We start from the raw sequence: 26,069 nt of genomic DNA on the forward strand, positions 1-26,069 counted from the left end.
TACCACCAGTACCTAGATTTATCCACATAAATTGACTAAAAAATATTTTTTTATGCTGTAATCCTTTTTGCATCTCAGTCTTTTCTTCTAGGATTTTTTTTTTTTCCCCTGCTTTTTGAAGAATATCCTTTAGAAGTTCTTTTACTGATGACCTGTTGGGAATAAATTGTTTTTATTTGTCTTTATTTAATAAAATGTTGCCTTTGTTCATGAAAGATAGTTTTGTTGAAAATCTGGTTTGACAGTTGCTTTTATGTCAGAACTTTGACGATAACATTCCACTGTTCTCTGTCTTCTCTTGTTTCTACTGAAAAGATGTACTTGTCAGTTTAATTGTTCCTTTATAGGTAATACATCTTTTTTCTCTAGAAGCATTAAAGATCTTCTTTTTGTTTTTGATATTGTCTTTATTTCTCCTTCTAATGATTCATTGGTCTTCTTGAATCTTAGGATTTTCTCAGTTCTATAAAATTTTCAGCCTTTATCCCATGAAATAGTTCCTTTCCACTGTTCTCTGTTATATCCTCCTGGAACTCTGATTACTATTGGCTGAACATCGTCACTCTTCCCTTCATATCCCTTTACTTTCATATTTTTAATCTTTTTGCCTTTTCATGTTGCATTCTTAGTGTGGAAAGACAAAGAGATAAGCAGGTCAGGTTCAAGACAGTAAGTTAAAGCAAAAGCCCCATCTTAAGGTCTTGACCACTAGTTAAACAAGGCTGAAGGTGTGTTTTGTTAAGCGGATCATCTTGTTCACTAATTCTTTTCATCTCTGTGTTTTGACTCTTTGCTGTAATGGGCATATATTCCAGATGACAGTATCAAGAACATTATTTCAAATTCCAGTTCAGTTTGGGCTAGCATAGACATCTAAGAGGTTCAGTTTGATAGGTGAGGTAAGTAGTAGGATTCTCTGGGCAGAAGCTGTAAAACACACAGTGTTTAAGATACGTGAACGCTATGCACTTTGATTCAGATTTCTGCTCTACCATTTTTTAGATATGTGACACGGTTCCTAACCTTGCTGTATTATAGTTTTCTCCTCATTGGCTGTTAATATTATAATTATTCCTCTTATGTCAGTTGTATCCTTATATTCCTAGGAAGATTTGTTCAGATATGGAGGTAATGGTATGTTATCACATTTTAGAAGGTGAGCTTATGATGAGACTGCAGAATTTCGAACTCCAGCTTCCACCATTTAGTTGTTGTGTGTTTTGGGATCTAATTACTTAATTTCTCTCCTCCTCAGTTTCCTCATCTTGTAATAATAGTACCTGCCTGGTAGTATAGTGAAGATTAAATGAAATGCTACAAGGGCTTAATAAATTACTTGATGCTGCATTTATTGTTGTTTTTGTTATCATCAATATTATTTTTATTGAAGCAGGACTCCATTCAGCAGCTGGAGGACATAGCATCTGGGAGGAAGGAGGCTAGCAAGAACTAGGTGGGAATCAGGACCCCAGATAAGCCGATGAGGTTCAAGACAGGAAATTAAAGCAAAAACCCAGTTATATGGCCTAGACCAACAGGGAAAACAGTTAGAGAAAGCTTAAAGTCAGTAGGCACAAAGGTCTCTAACCCTAGGTATGCTTTATCCTGGATTTATGACATCCAGGCTTTCCCCATTGGAAATTTTTTGTGGGATGGGACTTGAAATAAAGTTGTTGGTTCTCAAAGGCTTAGGGACTTGTCAGACCCAAGGCTGCTGCTTAGTTTCTAGGTACTTGTGCTGCATGCAGGAGCCCTGGTGGCACAGTGGTTAAATACTCAGTTGCTAACCAAAAGGTCAGTGGTTTGAACCCACCAGCTGCTCTGCAGGAGAAAGAGGTGGCAGTCTGTTTCTGTAAAGATTTACAATCTGGGAAACCCTATTGGGCAATTCTACTCTGTCTTAAAAGGTCTCTATGAGTCAGAATCAACTCAATGGCAATGGGTAGTAGTAGTTGTGCTTCGTGGGAGTAAAATAAGCAGAGAGGGATTCAGGGTTATAGTTGTAGTAGAAAGTCAAACTGGATTAGATTGAAAAGTACAATAGTACTTACAACTCATACAAACCAGTGTTCCACCTCATGAGATTTACCATAAGGAAATATGAAAGCATATGAACCATGATATAGTTATAAAAATTTAATCACATTGGTGTTTAAAATAGTGTAAGAATGAACTCATTTGAAATGTCCAACAATAGAGAATTGATTGCTTAAATTTGTAAGACATCTGTATAATATGAAGCTTTAAACTTAGTTAAAATTATATAGAAATGTATTCCTTGGTGGGAAAAGATAGTTACTATGTAGGGTTGTTATGAGTCAAAATTGACTTGACAGCAATGGGTTTTGTATAGGTAAGCTGTGAGAGCAGATTAAAATATTAGAGTATGATCACATTTTTTAGGGAAAAACTCATGTCTGTATTTATTCATATTTATATCTGTAAAGAAGAGGAAGATTTGGAAGAGTATTTACTAAAGTGTTAATAGTGATTTTTCTTGGATAAGAGCAATATATTGGCTTTTATTTTTTCTTTCTAATTTCTATACTGAACATTTATTTGCTTTTGTAGTAAGAAAAAATGTTATATTTTGATTTTAATAGATAGGCAATGAAATAAATACTTTGACATTGAATTGTAAATAGAGAATCTTTATCACTATATCACTTTATCATAGAATTTCTTTTTGTTTAAAAGTATGAGGCTGAGCTTTTTTTTCTAATTCACGTAATTTTGAGTAGTAACTTACTTTTTAAATTCCTGCTGCTGTTTATAAATCTAATCCTTTTTTGTTGTTTTATTTTTTTTGAGGTCATTGTGTCAATGAGTATAGCGTTTGCTCAACAGACTGAACTGTCTAGACTATCTGGGGAAAAAGGAGATACCATACCATCAAAACAGCCACATGTTCTCTGTCAGCAAGATGAACAGCACTTTTTAAATGAAGTGAAATTATCACAGGATCAAGATGGTTTTCAGACTTTTGAAACAACAGGCGTGACATTTAAAGAAGAATTTAAACCACTTAGTAGAGAGTTAGGAGAAGATGGAAAGCAAATTCTGTTATCGAATAGTGATAATCTTGATGAAATCCTAGAATCAAAGGATCATGAACTAACCGTTTCAGAAGAAATGTTCTCCAAAGATAAAACATTTCTATTTGGAGAATCTGTAAGTATGTCTTCTTTGAATATACAGCACTTATAACAAGTTGTGGTTTCCTTCACTATAGAAATAACAAGCAGTAAAGCTGCTTAGTGGAGGAGAAGGAAAGTATCAAATTAAATCTGGTCTTATGATTCACATTATTGTGTTTTCTTAATTGTAAGGTATATGAATATGTGACTTAATTTTAGTATTAACATTTTAAATCTGGTTCATAATATTCTTATTTGTCTTGTATGCATCATACATGATAAAATTTCATTTTAAATTATATTGATTTTGTTTCTGCCAGTTAGGGATTTATTATACTAGAGTTTGGCAATATTTATGAATAAAAGATTTGCTACATTAAATATAGAAGTAATATTGCAAGGAAGTGGTTACCTATTTAAGAAAACAGTTCAAAGCATTTTACTATCTCTAGACCAATTTGCTTATTCTTTAATTATTCATTAGTGGAGGATCTGTTCTGTGTCTATACTTCAACTTTGTTGCTGCCTTTAACAGAAGTGATAAATCTGTTAAAATTACCTAAATTCAAATTTTGTATTATACTGTTTGATAGGTTATGTCTTGTTCAGAGGGATATACAAATAAAATTATCAACTTTTTTTATGAAATTCAAAACTGGTGAACTGTTCATGAAAACCCTCTTTAATTTATTGGCAATTATTTAAGGCAGAGTGATTCATTTAAATAGTATCTCTTCATGAATGGAAGTACTCCTTGAAACCCATTATGAGTATGAGAAATTGGAATATAAAGCTTTTATTTCCAAATAAAATTTATTGAGAATTTTTTTTTCAAGCAGTTCTCTGTAGTACTGTAATAATAACTGCATAATATGAATTATCTGGTAAAATTTCTCATGTTTTATAAATTTACTTTTAAAATGTAAATATTTCATTCATACTTTTTTCCATCGTAAAATATCAAGAGGGATAATGGAGTTACAGCTTCATTAAGAGTAGAAGGAATTTTTAATCTTTCTTCATTCTCCTTCCTTAGAATTAAATTACATCTGAATTAACACTGATGCATAGCTATTTTGCTTTTGGAGAATAACAGTATAATGATAATAAACTAACTTCATATGATTTTAGAACTATAATTAAGAAAATAACTCTTAGAATTACCTGTATTTTAGTTTGATAATGGAAATAAAAGATCAGGTACTTAGTAGTAGAATTGCTTTCATATTTATTTTAAAATATTGATGCAGGCAGATTTTCAGAAAATATGGTTGAATTTTTATTTAATTTTACTGTTATAGATCCATGATGAGGTTTTGGTATCAAACTTGGATGCCTCTAGACAGCTGATGTTAAATGAAGAACAGTTGGAAGATATGAGGCAGGAACTTGTAAGGCAATACCAAGAGCATCAACAGGCAACAGAGCTGTTAAGGCAGGCACACATGCGCCAGATGGAGAGACAGCGAGAAGACCAGGAACAACTACAAGAAGAGATTAAGAGACTTAATATGCAATTAGCCCAGGTATGGGACTAATAGTCCCTTTTTTCCCCCAATTAAAATAGAAGTATTCTTTATTTAGCCTTAAAAAAAAAAAAGGTCAAAAGTCAAAAAAAGCCAAGATCTGAGTAAACTAAAATATTTAACATCAGGAACAGACTCCAGCAGCACAGTAGCCTTAGGCCTTGTTAGGGACACCTAACTCAACCTTGGAGTGCATTGTCTTCCTACCGCTTGATTTAACTGCTTTTCAGGCACTTGAAAAGGGCCTACAAGGCTGTTTTTTGTTTTATTTTGTTTGTTTTTAAATCATTCTGTTGACCATACCTGGCAAAAACACTTTGACAATTTTGGAATGCTTTGTACTGAGGTTGATACCATTCAATTTTCCTATATTTATTTATAGTTTCGTGACTCCAGCAGTAAACCAAGGTTTATCTTTTCCTGTCTTTAATCTATCTTTTTAATCATGAATGGAAATCTTCTGGAGCAATATGTTCCTGGAACTTTCTCCAGGGAAACGTCTTCTCTTAATTTTAAAAATGCAAATTTATGTAACATTCTTATTCCTTTTCCTTGACTAAATTTAAATCCTTGGTATTTGGGAGCTGGATTCTTGACAATTACCATATATATTATACTCACAAAATCATTGCAGAAAAGCAAGAAATATTTATGTAAAATTTCTTTGAAAAACAAATTTCTTGAATATAATTTTGAAAACTAAAGTAAAAGGAAAGAAATAGAGAACTCTTAAAATTGATTCTTTTAATATATATTAATGGGAAAATTCAGACTTGTGCATAAAGTATATCATTTGGACAATTTGACTTTGCTTTTCCTCATTGCATTTTGTGAATTCAGACTTCCAAAATTTCAATGCAAAATTGGCACGTAAAAATAATATAAAATGAGCTGTACAAATTTCTGAATATTTAGTCTTAATTTTTTTTTTTTTAAGGTTCAAATTTTGCATTGAATTTTATATATGCTTTTAACCCCTTATAATGGGATATTGGAGCCCTGGTGGCATAGGGGTTAAGAGCTCGGCTGCCAACCAAAAGGTTGGCAGTTTAAATCCACCAACCGCTCCTTGGAAACCCTGTGGGGCAGTTCTACTCTGTCCTGTAGGGTTGCTGTGAGTCGGAACTGACTTGACAGCATCTGACAACAACAGTGGGATATGAATCATGGAATCGGGGCCTGTTACTCCCAAGGGGTTAAAAGAAATCTAATTCTGCTTTTTTCTTCTATCGCAAACAGTATTCTCTCATGACCTTTTTTCTTATTTAGAGATCCTCAATAGATAATGAAAACCTGGTTTCAGAGAGAGAGAGGGTGCTTTTAGAGGAGCTGGAAGCACTAAAGCAGCTGTCTTTAGCTGGAAGAGAGAAGCTGTGTTGTGAGCTGCGCAACAGCAGTACGCAAACACAGGTAGTATGGACTTTGGCCCACTAGGAGCAATGGATCAACGATGCAGTGGGATTTGTTTGTCTTTGTTGTTGGTGTGAGATGTATTTTTTATAGGCGTTGGGCTTAACATATTTGTGATTGCTTACATGTAAGGTAGGTGGAGTTGAAATGCCTTTCATTCTGTTTAAGTAACTTGAATACCACATTGCTGTAGCGGCAACTGTTGCACTAAGGACCAGCCTAACAAACTTTATTGTAGCACTGTAGCATGCATTCCTTTGAATCCTTTAGCATTTTTTTCATCTGTGTACTAACAGTGTTTTATCTTTTTTTGATAATGATAACCTCTTCATAAAATAGAGTTAAATATTATTTCAGACAAAGTCTATTTTGTGCACAGAGGTTTCTGTTTTGCCTCAGTAACAGTATAGAAGAATGACATGCTATTTCCAAGATGACAGGTTTTCTTTCTGTCTTGTCCTCTCTACCTTTACACAAACTTAAACAGAGTGGAAATGAAAACGAAGGGGAAGTTGAGGAACAGCCCTTTAAAGAAAAGGAATTGGACAGAAAACCGGAAGATGTGCCTCCTGATACTCTGTCCAATGAAAGGTATACAGAACGTGTACTTTTTCACTACAAAGTGAATTAAAATGTTGTTCTGATGTATTATACTTTGTGTCCTTATTTTGATCTCGTACATTTATACTGTCTTAAACATCTTTGCAATTTTTGTATGAAACATGTTCATATATGTATAATATGTAAAGGGTGATCCGTTTTAGTCATTAAAGTAGACAAATAGAAAATTTTAAAAATCTTTTGTATCTAGAATAATTTTTTAGTGGATATATTGATCATGTACTTAAATCAGTAAATAGTAAGGCATTTCTTGGACGTTGAACCTTTCTTAATTTTATTGTTCTCATATGCTATTTTTGTGTATTTTTAAAAAACCCACTTGTACTTTCAAGTGTATTCCTTCTCTGTATGGACATACATTCAGTATAAGCTACCCCCTAGTTTGTTTATGTTGAGGAAAAAATTACTATAAATATGAATTTTCCACATTCAGCTTTTTTCATGCATTTATTGCATAGCAGATGAGAACTTTTAATCCAGATTTTTAGAGGAAAATATCATCTGATGGTAACAAAACTTTTCCTTACTTTGATTTTATAAAGATTAATATAAAATATTAAATGAGAATAGTTATCCCATATTAATATTAAAAACTTTAAGCACAGTATTTTAGAGTGTGTTTTGTTCAAGTGAAACTAATTTATTTAATTTTAAACTAGAACTAATTTCCTACTAACTTAATTTCCTCCTTTTCCAATTTTCTGTGACTGTCAACCCTCTTGTGTCCTCCTAACCTCTTCCTCAGCTTGCATGGAGGAATTTGGCCCCTAAGATTTTGGCTTCCCCATTGGATCATCAGTATGGAACACAGTCAGTATGGAACTCAAACAAGAAAGACAGTGTATGAAAATTAGAGTTACCATGGCAACATAAAATAAACATTGTTTATTTTATATTGTTTATTTTATATTGTTTATCTCTAATTGGTATGTTTTAAAAATTGTGCAGTGTTTAATTTTTAGGAATTTTTCTACTGAGTGCTGATAAAATAAGTATTCATACATATATATATATATATATATTTTTTTTAATACCTTCATTTCTTATAATTAGAAATATTTTCAAATTGTCCAGACCTGGGGTTTGGGGCTAGAACAAAACTTCAGAAAAAGTTAAGAAGATAAAGTTCCTGACTTACTTCCTATTAACTAAATTATTTAGAGTTTTATTTTTAATATCCTTATGTAAGCAGAGAATTTGATCTAGGTGCAAAAATAGAACTGTCTCTTTCACTTGATAAATACTGAAGGAAAACCTCTCCACTTATTACCTTGTCTTAAAATAGGTATGTCACGTGCATCTGAAAACTGATATCCTTTAACCTGATTGTTGCTAATCTCTGACAATATGAAGTTGAAAGCAAAAACGCTTAGGCAAAGGACTGTTACCATAAAAGTCTTATTTTGTCTACATGTATGAAATATAAAGTTTACCCCTGTAGTGTCTTTGTTGAATTAAGCTGTTGGGAAGAGAGAGTTACGTAGTTATTCAGAAGATTAGTTAATCTTCTGAATTATCATTTGTAGAAATATATTTCTTGATACGGAAAATTTTCATGTTAAGCAAAAAAGAAAGCTTACAAAACACTCTGTCTAGCATAACCCCATTTTTCTTTCAAAGTATATATTTATGAAAGAGACTAGTTTGGGGGAAAGTCTAGGGTAGGATTAAAATGTTAACAATAATTATCTCTGGGTGCTGAGATATTTAAGGGTGGTTAGCAGTGTTTTCTAATTTTTTAAAAATAAGAATGTATTACTTGTGTCTTAATAAGAGATAGCAACCATAATTCCATTTAGATGAAAACAGGAGATTGTTTCTACTGATTGAAATGAGCATGGTGTATGTAACTTGAGAAACTTCTGTCACTGGAGCAGATGTAATAGAAAACAGTCCATGATATTCCCGTTGATGTTGGCAGATAGTGAAATTGCACTATAGACCTGTTTAAAAACAGGCCTCTGCTGGTCTACGGTTACATTTTGTCATTTAGACATCTAGATCGTTGCCATTAAGTTGTAGAAATACTATAACACTTTTTTTCTGGTGGAATTTTTTAATTATACTTTAAAATATGTTGTTTGACAAAAGATTAAAGATAAAATGTATATCTATATATATATATACAATGATATAATCAATAATATATGATATAATTATATGTAATTATAATTATATATAAAATTATATATAATATGCACCAGCAGTACAGTGGTTAAGAGCCACAGCTGCTAATCAAAAGGTCGGCAGTTCGAATCCACCAGCTGCTCCTTGGAAACCCTATGGGGCAATTTTACTGTGTCCTGTACGGTCACTTGGAAATCCTGGTGGCGTAGTGGTTAAGTGCTACAGCTGCTAACCAAAAGTTCGGCAGTTCAAAGCCACCAGGCGCTCCTTGGAAGCTCTATGGAGCAGTTCTACTCTGTCCTATAGGGTCGCTATGAGTTGAAATTGACTCGACGGCAGGGGGTTTGGTTTGGGTTTTTATAGGGTCACTATGAGTCGGCATCAACTTGACAGCAATGGGGAATAATTATAATATATGATAATATATTGAATACCCATGAACAGTATTACTAGCTCAGTAACTTACATCTGTTTGTATACCACCACCTTCTTTAAATTTAAAATTTGTACCTCCTTAACATTTTCTTCTGATCTAGAAACTCTACTGGCTTAAAAATTTATTTATTCAATATCTTTCCAGTCAGTAAAATGCTGCATTTTTTTTTAATGTTATAGTTCCTTGACTGACCACAATTTTTCAGAAGAAAACAAATCATTTTGTAATTATTTAAAAAAATGAAAAGAATAAGCACTTCATTGTAGGTGCTCTTGCATATTATTTTACTAGAGGATCGTATATTTTTATTTTTCAAATCAGATATAGTACTTTTTTTGTGGGACATAGGCAAAGTGTTTACTTTAAAAAGATTAAAACATTTTAATAAATGTTTCTGTACAGGTATGCACTACAGAAAGCTAATAACAGACTTTTGAAGATCCTCTTAGAAGTTGTAAAGACAACAGCAGCTGTTGAAGAAACAATTGGTCGCCATGTCCTGGGGATTCTGGATAGATCTAGTAAGGGCCAGTCATCTGCCAGCCTAATTTGGAGGTCAGAGGCGGAAGCACCTCTGAAGTCATGCGTCCATGAGGAACACACAGGAGGTACTAGTTTTATATACTGTTGAAACTGTCATTATCTTCAACAAATTTTGCTAAATTTAAGGGATTTTGCAATGTATTGAGTAGATGGAAGTGTTTTACAAAAAAAAAACTTCCAAACACAGATACATCAGAGGCACTCTTCTCAAAAACACCATTATTGTATAGCATTCGCAAGTCGGTGTCTTAGAGTTGTCATCATACATACCCATGGTTGCTAATATGCCTATATAAACCAGAAGGCTGTTTCATTTCTCTACCAATAAAAGAAAAATTCCACCTGACCACTCAGGACTATGATCAATATCCCTAAGGTATTAGCAGCATCCTGAAACCACCCTGTATATTATGGAAGGTTTAGAAATAAAGAGCTTTTAAGAATGAAACACAAGTTTTGCATACTTTTGATATGGTTATGAGGGTTTTTTGTTTTTTTTTTATGAGGTTATGAGGTTTGATCTTACCTTTGGACTGTCCTCTGCTAGGTCCCTTTCTTCCTGGCAAAGTTGTTTGAAATATGACAGAACGTGTGTGGCTCTAGAGGTTAGGTCCTAAGATGATGTAGCTGTCTTCCTTCCTCCAACCTTGTGGGCCCTTATTTTAGTGTCACATTGCTAACCTCCAGTCACTTTTGTTTTTTCACTAATTGTGCTTGCTGGAGAGGGAATCAAGAAATCTAAAGGGGAAAAAGTTTTTGTCAGATGGAGAAAGGGTCCAGACTCTTGAGTCAGAAGATCAAGCCCACAGTTCACAACCGTTCAACAACTAAGCACTTTTCCCAGTTAAGAGACTTCTAAAATGCCAAGAATTTATGCGCTTTTTAAGAGCATTCCATTCAAGTTCCTTGTGGACAAATGAGGAGAAATTATCCCACTTATAGAAGATATACTTATTTACAAGTTGGCCAGTAGCACAGTAGCACATTTCTTAGTGCAGAAAAAAGCTTGATTTGGAATTTTATGTAAAATCCACTTAAAAACACCTCAGTTGAGTTCAAAAGCAATTTTATAAACTGGCTTTTAGTAAAATAAGAGCTGAAATAATGCAGTATTTTAAAAATCTCCTTTAGAATTTTACTGTTTTGAAATTTGGTAGAATTATTTTTTCAAATCAGTTTCATTCCTACTTAAGCTCTTAATCAAAAGCTGTTTTATTTTTGCATATAATCTTGATGTATTGAGAAGAATAAGGTAATATTTTCTTGTTCTCAGTACAAAAGATGTTTATCAAATTATGCTTTTTAAAAAACAATTATTTCATAAACTCATTTCACTTAACTAGCTAGGGAAGGATTTTGCCTTTCTTCTAGTGGGAATTAGACTAGACAATTCCCGTATTCAGAAGACACTCTGAGAAATGTTCTGTAGATCACAAAAAAACAATTTGGTTTTTTTTTGTTGTTGTTACCAGCACAAAAAAATGCTAAATGTTTCTCTGAGACATTTCTCAAAGTGGTTGCTGAAGTGTTTGGCAACCCAATTTAGAACAGTGATCCCATAGTTATAGAGAGAAATAGATTGGTAACTCAAGTACAGAGCGTTGTGTTTATGTTTGTTTTCTGTGAGATGCCCTAAAAGGACATCTCATCCATTATCCCACATTTTTGTGTAAAGCCAAACCAAACCCATTGCCACTGAATCAACTCTGACTCATAGCCACCCAGGAGGACAGAGTAGAACTGCCCCATAGGGGTTTCAAGGCTGTAAGTCTTTACAGAAAGAGTGCCACATCTTTCTCCCACAAACCACCAACCTTTTGGTACCAGCTGAATGCTTTAACCATTATGCAACCAGGGGACTACTCATTCTTGCATGTTGTTGTTGTTAGGTGCCATGGAGTTGGTTCTGACTCACAGTGACCTGTGCACAAGACAACAAAACACGGACTGCTCCTGCGCCATCCTCACAATCACTGCTATGTTTGAGCCTATTGTTGCAGTCCATCTAGTTGAAGGCCTTCCTCCTTTTCACTCACCGTCTGCTTTACTGAGCATAATATCCTTCTCCAGGGACTGATCCCTCCTTATGTCCAGAGTACATGACACAAAGTCTCGCCATTCTCACTTCTAAGGAGCACTCTGGCTGTACTTCTTCCAAGACAGATTTTTTTCATTCTTTTGTCAGTCCATAGTATATTCAGTATACTTTGTCAACACCAAAATTCAAAGGCATCAATTCTTCGGTATCGCTTATTCATTGTCCAGCTTTCATGTGTATTTGAGGCGATTGAAAATACCATGGCTTGGGGCAGGCGCACCTTAGTCATCAAAGTAACATCTTTGCTTCTTAACACTTTAAAGAGGTCTTTTGCAGCAGATTTGTCAAATGTAGTACGTCATTTGATTTCTTGACTGCTGCTTCTATGGGTGTTGATTGTGGATCCACATAAAATGAACCGAAACCAAAAATCAAACCCAGTGCCGTCAAGTCGATTCCGACTCATAGCAACCCTATAGGACAGAGTAAAACTGCCCCACAGAGTTTCTAAGGAGCACCTGGCAGATTTGAACTTCCTACCCTTTGGTTAGCAGCAATAGCACTTAACCAGTACACCACCAGGGTTTCCACGTAAAATGAAATCCTTGACAATTTCGATATTTTCTCTGTTTATCATGATGTTGCTTATCGGTCCAGTTGTGAGGATTTTGTTTTCTTTATGTTGAGGTGTAACTCATACTGAAGGCTGTGGTCTTTGATTTTCATCAGTAAGTGCTTCAAGTCCTCTTCGCTTTCAACAAACAGTACACAGTGTTATGAACCTTCCTCCAATCCTGATGCCTCGTTCTTCTTCATATAGTCCAGCTTCTCAGGTTATTTGCTCAGCATACAGATTGAATAAATATGGTGAAATGATACAACTCTGACACACATCTTTCCTCATTTTAAACGATACAGTATCCCCTTGTTCTGTTCGAACCACTGCCTTTTGGTCTATGTATAGGTTCCGCATGAACACAGTTAAGTATTATGGAATTGTTCAATGTTATCCATAATTTGTTATGATCCACACAGTTGAATGCCTTTGCATCGTCACTAAAACACAGGTAGATACCTTTCTGGTATTCTCTGCTTCTAGCCATGACCCATATGATACCAGCAATGATATCCTTCATTCCATATCCTCTTCTGAGTCTGGCTTGAATTTCCTGCCAGTTCCCTGCCTATGTACTGCTGCAGCTGCTTTTGAATTACCTTCAGCAAAGTTTACTTGTGTGTGATATTAATGATATTCGATAATTTCCATGTTGTATTGTATCATATTCTTGCATAATTACATCTAACTCTTCCAATATAGATGAAAGATTTTTATGCCCTACTTTAAGACATCCGGTAATAGTGTTTCAACTGTAAGTAACATTCTCAGTTCAATTCTACAACCACTTATTGAGCAATTTCTCTATAGCTGCTCTCTGCTTTGTAGCAATTAATAGTCTACTGAGGGGGAGACACTGAGAGTCCAATTGAAGGCAAGGTGAAGTCACAACACTTAATGCTTTACTTAAATTTGTGTGTTTAAATCAACACAGCTTTTTAAATATTTAACTGTGGACTGATTCTGAAAGAATAACATTAAGATACAAGAAGAAAAAGTTAAGTCCACAGTTAAGAAATACATAGAACATTATAATAGAAATAAGATTTTTACTAGTATTAGCATCATTGGTTATCATGTGCACATTCCCTTTAATTATACTATGTTTTTGTGTTCAGCAATAATGTGCTGCTCTTATTAATAAAATAAAGATGATCTGTAATATCATTTAAGTGACACCAGGTCCATTTTGCATCTTAGAGGATATGTTGAATTAATAGAATTTATAATATAAAACTTTCAGTTTTCTCATAAACTTAAAATATTGGCTTTAAAATATTAACACTGTGTTCCATGTGTAAGAATTTTTTCTGATGGTCCATATTTTAATGGAACCATTATTGTAAAAACTAAAATGTACTTTTAAAATATTTCTCTGATGCCTTATTTAGTGTAGCAGAAAAAAATATAAACCTTAATCTGATTATGAAGCAGCTTTTGCTTTTCAGTTTTTAATATATAGTTTTGTGTTGTAAGTAACACTTGTGATCGATTTTCAGCCTTCGAGTCTGAACTTGTTTCGATTTTAAACATGTATGGACTTGTTGCCTCTCTTAAAAAAAAAAAATGATTTCCTAATGTTTGCTTTCTCATAGAAGTAACCTGGTTTACAGAATTGAAGGGAAATTTTGAGCCCTTTGAAATCTCTTGAACCTGAGTGAATATTAGACCCAGTTCATAAAATGAGTTCCTCAGGATTTATTGAAAGAACATTTTTTTCCAGGCCTGCACTGTGGTAGTTCAGTTTTAGAATGTCCCCTCTCCCATAGAAGACCAGGGACCGAGTCTCATTTACTCTGCCTTCCTTTTGAAGCAGCGTGATGCTATAGAAAGAATACTGGGTTAGTCCTCTGGCCTTTATTTCTTATTCTAGCTCACCTTGACCTAGGACAAATCTCTTCCAGGGCTTCAGTTCAGTTTTCTCATCTGTCAGGTACAAGGGTCAGACTTGAGTCACTGGTGTTCACATGGAGCCCTAGGAATTGTCGGAGGGTCCATTGGAGCAGGGGGAGACCCTTTCATATCATCCACCATGCTTTAACCTGAGGAGCATATTGTTATCTGTTCTGGAATGAACCTAGTATAATCCATGAAGTAAATGATTATAAAATTGAAGATCATTCACAGCTTGGATCCAGATTGCTTTCCAGCTCTTTTTATCTCTCTCCATGGTTTTGTGGGTGGGTATATACTTTTTGCACTGTAAAACCTTGGGTTCCCATCGCTTCAAACTATTCTCTATACCCATGAGAAAGAAAATGTCACTAGAATGTGTTTAGTGCCTCTGATAAAGATGCTATGTAATATAGGTATTTTTTAAGCCCCAACTAAAAGCTATTAATATTTCTTGCTTTCATAGCTTTTTCAAACATATCATTTATTTTCTAGACTACATTGATTTATTAACTTTGCCATATACTTCAGACTCTACTTAGTGTGCCTGTATCATTTTGAATTCTAGGATCGTTTTAAATTCATAAACATTTAGAAAGAATTAACCCCTATTATCAGAGCATTCAGGTTTTTTTTTTTTTTTTTTACTGTACATTAGTTGAAGGTTTACAGAACAAACTAGTTTCTCATTGAACAGGTAGTACACATATTTTTTTATGATATTAGTTAACAACCCCATGACATATAAGCACTCTCCTTTCTCAACCTCAGGTTCCCTATTACCAGCTTTCCTGTCTGCTCCTGCCTTTTGGTCCTTGCCCCTGGGCTGGTGTGCCCCTTTAGTCTCATTTTGTTTTATGGGTTTGTCCAATCTTTGGCTGAAGAGTGAACCTCAGGAGTGATTTCATTACAGAGCTGAAAGGGTTTCCAGGGGTCATACTCTCAGGGTTTCTCCAGTCTCTGTCAGGCCAGCAAGCCTGGTCTTTCTTTTTGGGTTAGAATTTTGTTCTGCGTTTTTCTCCGGCTCTGCCTGGGACCCGTTATTGTGATCCCCATCAGAGAAGTCAGTGGTGGTAGCTGGGCACCACTACTTGTCATGGACTCAGGCTGGTGGAGGCTGTGGTAGGTGTGGTCTGTTAGTCATTGGACTAATCATTCCATTGTATCTTTAGTTTTCTTCCTTCTTCCTTGCTCCCGAAGGAGTGAGACCAGTGTAGTATCCTAGATGGCCACTCATAGGCTTTTAAGACCCCAGGCGCTACTCACCAAAGTAAAATGTAGAACATTCTCTTTATAAACTATGTTATGCCAGTTGAGCTAGATATTCTCTGAGACCATGGTCCCCACATCCCTCAGCCCAGCAGTTTGGTCCCTCAGGGACTTGGAATGTGTCTATGGTGCTTCCGTGACCTTGACTTGTACAAGTTGTGCTGGTTTCCCCAGTGTTGTGTACTGTCTTACCCTTCACCAAAGTTATCACTTATCTATTTAGTGTTTTACCATCCCCACCCTTTCCCCTCCCTCATAACCATCAAAGATTGTTTCTTTTTGTGTATAAAACTTTTCATGAGTTTTTTACAACAGTGATCTTATACAATGTTTGTCCTTTTGTGATTGATTTATTTCACTCAGCATAATGCCCTCCAGATTCATCCATGTTGTGAGATGCTTCACAGATTCATCGTTGTTCTTTATCATTGGGTAATACGCCATTGTGTGTATGTCCCATAGTTTGTTTATCCATTCATCTGTTGATGGGCATCTAGGTTGTTTCCATCTTTTTGCTATTGTGAACAATGCTGCAGTGAACATGGGCGTGCATATGTCTACTCGTGTGATGACTCTTATTTTTCTAGGATATGTTACTAGGAGCGGGATTGCTGAATCATATGGTATTTCTATTTCTACCTTTCTAAGGAAGCACCATATCATTTTCCAAAATGGTTATATTATTTTACATTCTCACCAGCAGTGTATAGGAATTCCAGTCTCCCTGCATCCTCTCCAACATTTGTTATTTCCTGTTTTTTTTTGATTTGTGCCAGTAATTCTGGGGTGAGATGGTATCTCATTGTGATTTTATTTTGCATCTCTCTAATGGCTAGTGATCCCGAGCATTTCTTTATGTGTCTGTTGGCCACTTGAATGTCTTCTTTGGTGAAGTGTATGTTCATTTCATTTGCCCATTTTTTAATTGGGTTATTTGTCTTTTTATTGTAGAGGTTGGATTTTCTTGTAAATTTTAGAGATTAGACCTTTGTTGGATTTGTAATAACCAAAAATTTTTTCCAAATCTATAGTTTCTCTTTTCACTCTTGACGAAGTCTTTTGATGAGCATAAGTGTTTAATTTTTAGAAGATCCCAGTTATCTAGCTTATCTTCTGGTGTTTGTATGTTGTTGATTGTGATTCATATCCCATTAATGACGTGTATTTGGGCCTCTAGTGTTCATCCTATTTTTTTCTTCTATGAATGTCATAGTTTTTTGCTTTATAGTTAGGTCTTTGATCCATTTTGAATTAGTTTTTGTGTATGGTGTGAGGTATAGGTCCTGTTTCATTTTTTTGTATATGGGCGTCCAGTTTTGCCAGCACCATTTGTTAAAAAGACTGTCATTTCCCCATTTGATGGACTTTGATCCCTTGTCGATGATCAGGTGAGCATAGGTGGATGGATTTACATCTGGGTTCTCAATTCTGTTCCATTGGTCAATGTATCTGTTGTTGTACCAGTACCAGGCTGTTTTGACTACCATAGCTGTATGGTAGGTTCAGAGGTCAGGAAATCCTAGCCCTCCTACTTTATTCTTCTTCAGTAGTGCTTTACTTATCTGGAGCTTCTTCCCATTTGATAGAAAGTTAATGATCAGTTTTTCCATCTCTTTAAAGAATGTTGTTGGTATTTGGATTGGGGTTGCCTTGTATTTGTACATCACTTTAGGTAGAGTTGTCATTTTCACAATGTTGAGTCTACCTATCCATGAGCATAGTGTGTTTTTCCATTTATGTAGCTCTCTATTGGTTTCTTGCAGTAGTGTTTTGTAGTTTTCTTTGTATGGGTCTTTTACATCCCTGGTTAGAGTTATTCCTAAGTTTTTTATTTTTTTAGGGGCTATTATACATGGTATGGTTTTTGTGATTTCTTTTTCATCATTCTTTTTATTGGTGTATAGGAATCCAGCTGATTTTTTGTATGTTTACCTTGTAGCCAGCTACTCTACTGAATCTTTCTATTGCTACCAGTAGTTTCCTCATGAAGTCTTTTAGGTTTTCCATGTATAGTATCATATCACCTGCAAATACGGAGAGTTTAACTTCTTCGTTACCAATTTGTTTGCCCTTTATTTCTTTTTCTTGCCTTATTGCTCTAGCAAGGACTTCCAGCACAGTGTTAAATAGGACTGGTGATAAAGATGACTGGGGAAGAGCTGCCTCCTCAAAGTAGAGTTGACCTTAATGACGTGGATGGAATAAAGCTTTCAGGACCTTCATTTGCTGATGTGGCACGACTCAAAATGAGAAGAAACAGCTGCAAACATCTGTTAATAATCGGAAACTGGAATGTATGAAGTATGAATCTAGGAAAATTAGAAATCGTCAAAAATGAAATGGAACGCATAAACATCGATATCCTCGGTATTAGTGAACTGAAATGGACTGGTATTGACCATTTTGAATTGGACAATCATATAGTTTACTATGCTGGGAATCACAACTTGAAGAGGAATGGTGTTGCATTCATCCTCAAAAAGAATGTTTCAAGATCTATCCTGAAGTACCACGCTGTCAGTGATAGGATAATATCCATATGCCTACAAGAAAGACCAGTTAATATGACTATTATTCAAATTTACACACCAACCACTAGGGCCAAAGATGAAGAAATAGAAGATTTTTATCAGCTGCTGCAGTCTGAAATTGATCAAACATGCAATCAAGATGCATTGATAATTACTGGTGATTGGAATGCAAAAGTTGGAAACCAAGAAGAAGGATCAGTAGTTGCAAAATATGGCCTTGGTGCTAGAAACAATGCTGGAGATCGAATGATAGGATTTTGCAAGACCAACGACTTCTTTATTGCAAATACCATCTTTTACCAACATAGACGGCAACTGTACACATGGTCCTCACCAGGTAGAACACACGGAAATCAAATGGACTACATCTGTGGAAAGAAATGATAGAAAAGCTCAGTATCAGTCAGAACAAGGCCAGGGGCCGACTGTGGAACAGACCATCAATTGCTCATATGCAAGTTCAAGATGAAACTGCAGAAAATCAGAGCAAGTCCCCAAGAGCCAAAATATGGCTTTGAGTACATCCCACCTGAATTTAAAGACCATCTGAAGAATAGATTTGACACATTGGACATTGGTGACTGAAGACCGGACAAGTTGTGGAATGACATCAAGGGCATCATACATGAAGAAAGCAAGAGCTCATTGCAAAGATAGGAAAGAAAGAGAAGACCAAGATGGATGTCGGAGGAGACTCTGAAGCTTGCCCTCGAACACTGAGCAGCTAAAGCAAAAGGAAGAATTGATGAAGTAAAAGACCTGAAGATTTCAAAGGGCCTCTGGAGAAGACAAAGTAAAGTATTATAATGACACGTGCAAAGAGCTGGAGACAGAAAACCAAAAGGGAAGAACACGCTCGGTGTTTCTCAAGCTGAAAGAACTGAAGAAAAAATTCAAGCCTCAAGTTGTAATAGTGAAGGATTCCATGGGGAAAATATTAAGCTATGCAGGAAGCATCAAAAGAAGATGGAAGGAATACACAGAGTCATTATACCAAAAAGAATTAGTCGATGTTCAACCATTTCAAAAGGTAGCATATGATCAGGAACCGATGGTATTGAAGAAGTCCAAGCTGCATTGAAGGCATTGGTGAAAAACAAGGCTCCAGGAATTGATGGAATATCAATTGAGACATTTCAACAAACAAATGCATCGCTGGGGGTGCTCATTCGTCTCTGCCAAGAAATATGGAAGACAGCTTCCTGGCCAACTAACTGGAAGAGATCCATATTCATGCCTATTCCCAAGAAAGGTGATCCAACCGAATGTGGAAATTGTAAAACAATATCATTAATATCACACGCAAGCAAAATTTTGCTGAAGATCATTCAAAAGCGGCTACAGCAGCATATCGACAGGGAACTGCCAGAAATTCAGGCCGGTTTCAGAAGAGGACGTGGAACCGGGCATATCATTGCTGATGTCAGATGGATCCTGGCTGAAAGCAGAGAATACCAGAAGGATGTTTACCTGTGTTTTATTGACTATGCAAAGGCAGTCGACTGTGTGGATCATAACAAATTATGGATAACGTTGTGAAGAATGGGAATTCCAGAACGCTTAATTGTGCTCACGAGGAACCTTTACATAGATCAAGAGGCAGTTGTTCAGACAGAACAAGGGGATACTGATTGTTTTAAAGTCAGCAAAGGTGTGTGTCAGAGTTGTATTCTTTCACCATAGCTATTCATTTTGTATGCTGAGCAAATAATCTGAGAAGCTGGACTGTATGAAGAAGAAGGGGACCTCAGGATTGGAGGAAGACTCATTAACAACCTGCGTTATGCAGATGACACAACCTTGCTTGCTGAAAGTGAGGAGGACTTGAAGCACTTATTAATGAAGATCACAGACCACAGCCTTCAGTATGGATTACACCTCAACATAAAACAAAAATCCTCACAACTGGACCAATGAGCAATATCATGATAAATGGAGAAAAGATTGAAGTTGTCAAGAATTTCATTTTACTTGGGTCCACAATCAATAGCCATGGAAGTAGCAGTCAAGAAATCAAAAGACACATTGCATTGGGTAAATTTGCTGCAAAGGACCTCTTTAAAGTGTTGAAGAGCAAAGATGTCACCTTGAAGACTAAGGTACATCTGACCCAAGCCATGGTATTTTCAGTCGCATCATATGCATGTGAAAGCTGGACAATGAATAAGGAAGACTGAAGAATTGATGCCTTTGAATTGTGGCGAAGAATATTGAATATACTATGGACTGCCAGAGAAAGAATAAATCTGTCTTGGAAGAAATACAGCCAGGATGCTCCTTAGAAGCAAGGGTGGCGAGACTGCGTCTTACACACTTTAGACATATTGCCAGGAGCGATCAGACCCTGGAGAAGGACATCATGCTTGGCAAAGTACAGGATCAGCGGAAAAGAGGAAGACCCTCAACTATGTGCATTGACACAGTGGCTGCAACAATGGGCTCAAGCATAATAACGATTGTAAGGATGGCGCAGGACCTGGCAGTATTTCGTTCTGTTGTGTATAGGATCTCTATGAGTCGGAACCGACTTGACGGCACCTAACAACAACAACGTGTGTAGTATATCATCTGCAAATAGGGAGAGTTTAACTTCTTCATTACCAATTTGGATGCCGTTTATTTCTTTTTCTTGCCTTATTGCTCTAGCGAGGACTTCCAGCACAGTGTTAAAAAGGAGTGGTGATAGAAGGCATCCTTGTCTTGTTCCTGTTCCCAAGGGGAACATTTTCAGCCTCTGTCCATTAAGAATGATGTCGTCACCCTTCAGCCAAAGATTGAACAGGCCCGTGGAAGAAAACAAGACTAAAGGGGCACACCAGCCCTGGGGCAGGGACTGGAAGGCAGGAGGGAACAGGAAAGCTGGTAATAGGGAACCGAGGGATGAGAAGGGAGAATGTTTACATGTTGTGGGGTTGTTAACCAATGTCATATAACAATGTGTGTACGAACTGTTTGATGAGAAACTAGTTCAGTAAACCTTCATTTAAGGCTAAGTAAAAAAGAAAAGAAAAAAAAATGATGTTGGCTATTGGTTTTGCATAGATTTCTTTATTATGTTGAGAAATTTCCCTTCTGTACCTATGTTATTGAGAGGTTTTATCAGGAATGGGTGTTGGACTTTGTCAGATGCTTTTTCTCTGGCGACTGAGATGATCATGTGAGTCTTCTCTTTCCTTTTATTTATGCGGTAGATTATGCTGATTGATTTTCTACTGTTGAACCATCCTTGCATACTTGGTATGAATCCAACTGGGTTGTGGTGTATTATTTTTTGATATGATGCTGAATTCTACTGGCCATAATTTTGTGGTGAATTTTTGCATCTATACTCATGAGAGATGTTGATGCGTAATTTTCTTTTTTTGTGGTGCCTTTGCCTGGTGGCATAGTGGTTAAGTGGTACGGCTGCTAACCAAAGGGTCAGCAGTTCAAATCCGCCAGGCGTTCCTTGGAAACTCTATGGGGCAGTTCTCCTCTGTCCCGTAGGGTCACTATGAGTCAGAATCAACTCGACGGCACTGGGTTTGGTTTGGTTTTTTGCCTGGTTTTTGTATCAGGGTTATGCTAGCTTCATAGAATGAATTTGGAAGTATTGTTTCCTTTTCTGTGTTCTCAAACAGTTTGAGTAGAACTGGCATAAGCTTTTCTGTGAATGTTTGGTAGAATTCTCAAGTGAAGCCATCTGGCCAGGGCTTTTTTTTTCCTTGGAAGTGTTTTTTATTACCTTTTCAATCTGTTCTCTTATTATGGGTCTGTTTTGATTTTCAGCATCATTTTGTGTTAGTTTGGGTAGGTAGTGTGTTTCTAGAAATTTGTCCATTTCCTCTAGGTTTTCAAATTTCTTGGAATATAGTTTTTTATAATACTCTTATGATCCTGTTGCAGATATGCCCATTGTAATGTCTACCATTTCATTTCTTACTTGGGTTATTTGCATCCTCTCCTGTTTTTCTTTTGTCAGTTTGGCCAGTGGTTTGTCACTTCTGTTGATCTTCTAAAAGAACCAACTTTTGGTTTTGTTGGTTCTTTCTATTGTTTTTGTATTCTCTGTTTCATTTATTTCTGCTCTGATCTGTATTATTTCCTTTCTTCTGGTGGCTGTGTACTTCTTTTGTTCTTCTCTTTCTATTTAAGTTGTGTAGCTAACATTTGGTTTTTTCCCTTTCTTCTTCTTTGATGTGTGCGTTTATTGGTATAAATTGACCTCTGAGGACTGCATTTGCTGTGTCCCAAAGGTTTTGGTATGATGTGTTTTCATTCTCATTTGATTCTAGGAGTTTTTTGATTCTATATCTGATTTTTTCTGTTACTCAGTGGTTTTTAAGCAGGGTGGTATTCAGTTTCCATGTAATTGATTTCTTTTTTTCTTTCTCTTGCTGTTCATTTCTGCTTTGATGGCGTTGTGGTCAGAGAAGATACTTTATTATTTCAGTGTTTTGGATTTTGTTTCGGGTTGCTCTGGAGCCTAAGATGTGGTCTGTTGTGGAGAGTGTTCCATGTGCATTGGAAAAGAATGCGTACTGTGCAGTTGTTGGGTGGAGTGTTCTGTAAATGTCTATAAGGTCAAGTTCGCTGGTTTGTGCGCTTTAGCTCTTCGGTATCTTTGTTGAGTTTCTTTCTAGATGTTCTGTCCTTTAACGACAGTGGTGTGTTAAAGCCTCCTGCTTTATTGCGGAACTGTCATTTTCTCTTTTCAGTGCTGTTAAGAGTTTGTTTTACGTATTTTTGAGCCCTATCATTGGGTGCGTAGATGTTTATTATGGTTACATCTTCATGAACGATCATCCCTTTGATCATCATATATTGCGTTCATTTGTCTTTTATGGTGGATTTTGTTTTAAAGTCTTTTTTTTTTTTTTCTGAGTTTAGTATTGCCACTCGTGCTCTTTTTTGGTCGTTATTTGCTTGTTATATTTTTTCCATCTTTTGATTTTTAATAAAGTAACATCTTTGTTTCTAAGGTGTGTTTCTTGTAGACAGCATATTGATGGATCCTGTTTTTTTTAATCCATTCTGTCACTTTCTGCCTCTTTATGGTTGCATTTAGGCCATTTACATTCAGTGTAATTATTGATAGGTGTCAGATTGTTGCTGTCATTTTGCAGTGCTTTTTTTGTAGTGTCGACATTTTCTTTTGTTCCTCTTACTCTCCTGTGCTGATTTCCATTTGTTTGTGGATTTCTTTTTCATTTCTTTTGTTTTTGTAGATTTTGTTTTTATTGAGACTTCATGTTTTTCTTCTTTATTTTGATGAGTACATTTGTTAACTTTCTTTGTGGTTACCTTGAAATTTTCCACTATCTTCCTAGGTTTGAACCAGTCTTATTACCTGGTATCGCCTTGCCTTCCTCTCCCTTAGAAAATTCTATACCTACACCATTTACTCCCTCTTTTATTGTTTTGATGTTGTTGTCATTTACAGATTAATCTCTCTGGTTCCCTGTTGTATTTCTTTTGGTTTTGGATAATCCTTGAGAGTTCATTTCCTAGGTTGGTATCTAGCTGGTACAATCTTGCACCCTAGGTGCAGGCTGTGGTCTGATGATGTTTGTTCTCAGACTGAAGGACTCCTTTAATAATTCTTGTAAGTTTGGTTTGGTTTTTACATATTCCCTTAATTTCTTTTTATCTGGAAATGTCCTAATTTCACCATCACATCTGAATGACAGTTTTGCAAGGATATAATATTCTTGGTTGGCAGTTTTTTTCTTTGAAGGTTTTATGTATATCACTGCATTGCCTTCTTGCCTACATGGTTTCTGCTGAATAATCAGAGCTTAGTCTTATCATTTCTCCTCTATATGTATCTTTTTGTTTTTCTCGAGCTGCTCTCAGGATTTTTTCTTTGTCCTTGGTTTTAGCACATGTGATTATGATATTCCTTGGTGACTTTGTTTTGGGATCTGTCCTATATTGGGTTCGTTGAGCTTCTTGGATGGTCAGCTTTTCATCTTTCATATTAGGGAAGTTTTCTGTCAGCAGTTGTTCAATGATCCTCTCAGAGTTTTCCATTTTCTCCCCATTTTGGAACTCCAATCACTCGCAGATTTCTGCTTTTGATTGTATTCCACATAATTCTCAGGGTTTCTCAATTTTTTTTTTTATTCTTTTGTCTGAGTTTTCCTCAGTTATAGCCATGTGTTTGTCTTCAATTTCGCTGATCCTGTCTTCCATCATTTCAAAGCCGCTCCTCAGCCCTTTTATGACACTGTCCAGTTCTGAAATCTTTTTTATCTTTTGGATTTCTAACTTTTCTTTTTGTATGGATTTCTAGTTGTGAATTTATTTTGATATTTTTGTCCCTGTATTATTTTTCTAAATTCTTCCATTTTTTTGTCTGTATTTTCCATGAATTTGCCTTTTCCTCTTTTTGTCTGCTATTTGCTTCATCTCTTGGATAGTTCTGAATATTAGATATTTGAATTCCCTGTCAGGTAGATCTAGTACCTTTTCTTCTGTTGGAAAGTCATCTGGCATCTTATTTTGGATGCCTACTGGAACCATCCTGTCCTGTTTTTTTCATGTTTTGAAATTGTCTGCTGTCTTTGAGACATTCAGTAGTTTTTTTCTTTGTTTATTGATTGTAGATCTGGTTTGTTCGTCTTGCTTTTTTTGTTTTATTTGGTTATGTCTGAGCAGGCGGGCTGTGTGTTCTTTGTTGTTTATTCATCTGTGGTCACGATACTTTTCACCTTCTTGTCTAAGGGGCAGGGCCAGTTGCTCAGCTTTGGTACAGTAGGGCAGGTCCAGCTGAACAGGAGGGGCTGGAATGGGTTGTTGGTGGCACATACTAAGGCCGACACGGTAGGTTGGGAATCAGAGCTGGGCAGGTTCTGGTAGGTTGTGCCTGTGCTGCTCAGGGGTGTGATGTTCAGTGTACGGTGCAGGTAGGCAGGTAGAAAGGGGGAGGTTGTGATGTGTGGAGCTAATATGAATATGTGAAAGGTGAGAGGAGAGAGAAAAAGGAGCCGAAAACAAAACAAGTGCTAAGACAGCTTGCTGTTGGAGTGGAGATATGAGAAACCAGGAAATGGAGAAAAACAAAAAGGGAAAAAAGAAAACAAAAGTAGATAAAAATTTGGAAACAAAGAAAGAAAGAAAAGCCTCCAGAGGTCCCACTGGTGCAGCTGCAAAGACCAGGGATGTGGCACCCAGTGTGCACAGTATAGCCTGGCTAAACAGGTTATAGATGTCACACAGAGCCAGGTATTTAGGAGACAGGAAAAGAAGGTAAGTACAGAGAGATGAGAACTGAGATATGAAGAAAGATAGAAAGGAATAAAGAGAAGAAGAAAAAATAAATGCCCCCAGGGATCCAACTGACACAGCTGTACAGACGGGGGAAGTGGCTTCTAAGCTGTGCAGTGCAGCCCGGCTAGAAGGGGCTTCTAAGCCATGGAATGAAAAAGAAAACAAAGAAACAAAACAAAGCACAAAAAAGCCCTGGGGATTGCACCCGTGTGGTATTGCAGGTCCAGGGAGTGGTTCCCCAGTTGAGCAGTGCTTTACAGCCTTTCAGGAGGAAGCAAAGATGGCACATGGAGCCAAGTGTTCAAGAGAAAGGAGGAGGAGGTGGTGGGAGCCACAGAAGAAACCAAAAGAAACGGAAAAAATAACACCGCAACAGACAAGTGACACTCAAGGAGCCGGCCAGTATAAAAATTCAAGTGGCCCCAGGCCGAAGCAGTTGTCTTTCAGCCAAGAGACTGCGACTGGCCCGGCGGGAAACAGAGGAGGCCGAGGGAGGGGGTATGAAGAAAGGTCAGGGTTAAGAAAGCTTATATTGCTTTCCCGAGCCCCAGGCGCCCTGTCTCCTGCTGGGAACTTCATGAAGCTGCTTTCCTGTACTCATTGTCCGCTGACCTCTGCTGTGGGTAGGGTGAATCCAGGCAGCACAGATGCTGTACTTCCCAATCAGCTGA

General features: G+C 36.5%; 1 protein-coding gene across 7 annotated transcripts in view; it reads left to right on the top strand.

Moving 5' to 3' along the window:
• AKAP9 (A-kinase anchoring protein 9) overlaps positions 1 to 26,069 on the top strand; it is a 157,714-nt gene that overhangs the window by 63,055 nt on the left and 68,590 nt on the right. For 6 of the 7 annotated variants that reach the window (XM_049893999.1, XM_049894000.1, XM_049894004.1 and 3 more), the window contains 5 exons: positions 2,812 to 3,171; positions 4,439 to 4,663; positions 5,933 to 6,073; positions 6,561 to 6,664; positions 9,660 to 9,865. In XM_049893999.1, coding sequence (XP_049749956.1) covers positions 2,812 to 3,171; positions 4,439 to 4,663; positions 5,933 to 6,073; positions 6,561 to 6,664; positions 9,660 to 9,865 — 1,036 coding nt within the window. The remainder of the gene's footprint in view (positions 1 to 2,811; positions 3,172 to 4,438; positions 4,664 to 5,932; positions 6,074 to 6,560; positions 6,665 to 9,659; positions 9,866 to 26,069) is intronic. The other variant, XM_049894005.1, reaches the window with a different exon arrangement.

Source organism: Elephas maximus, chromosome 8 (assembly GCF_024166365.1).
Source record: "Elephas maximus indicus isolate mEleMax1 chromosome 8, mEleMax1 primary haplotype, whole genome shotgun sequence".
In the NCBI taxonomy this organism is placed as follows: Eukaryota; Metazoa; Chordata; class Mammalia; order Proboscidea; family Elephantidae; genus Elephas; species Elephas maximus.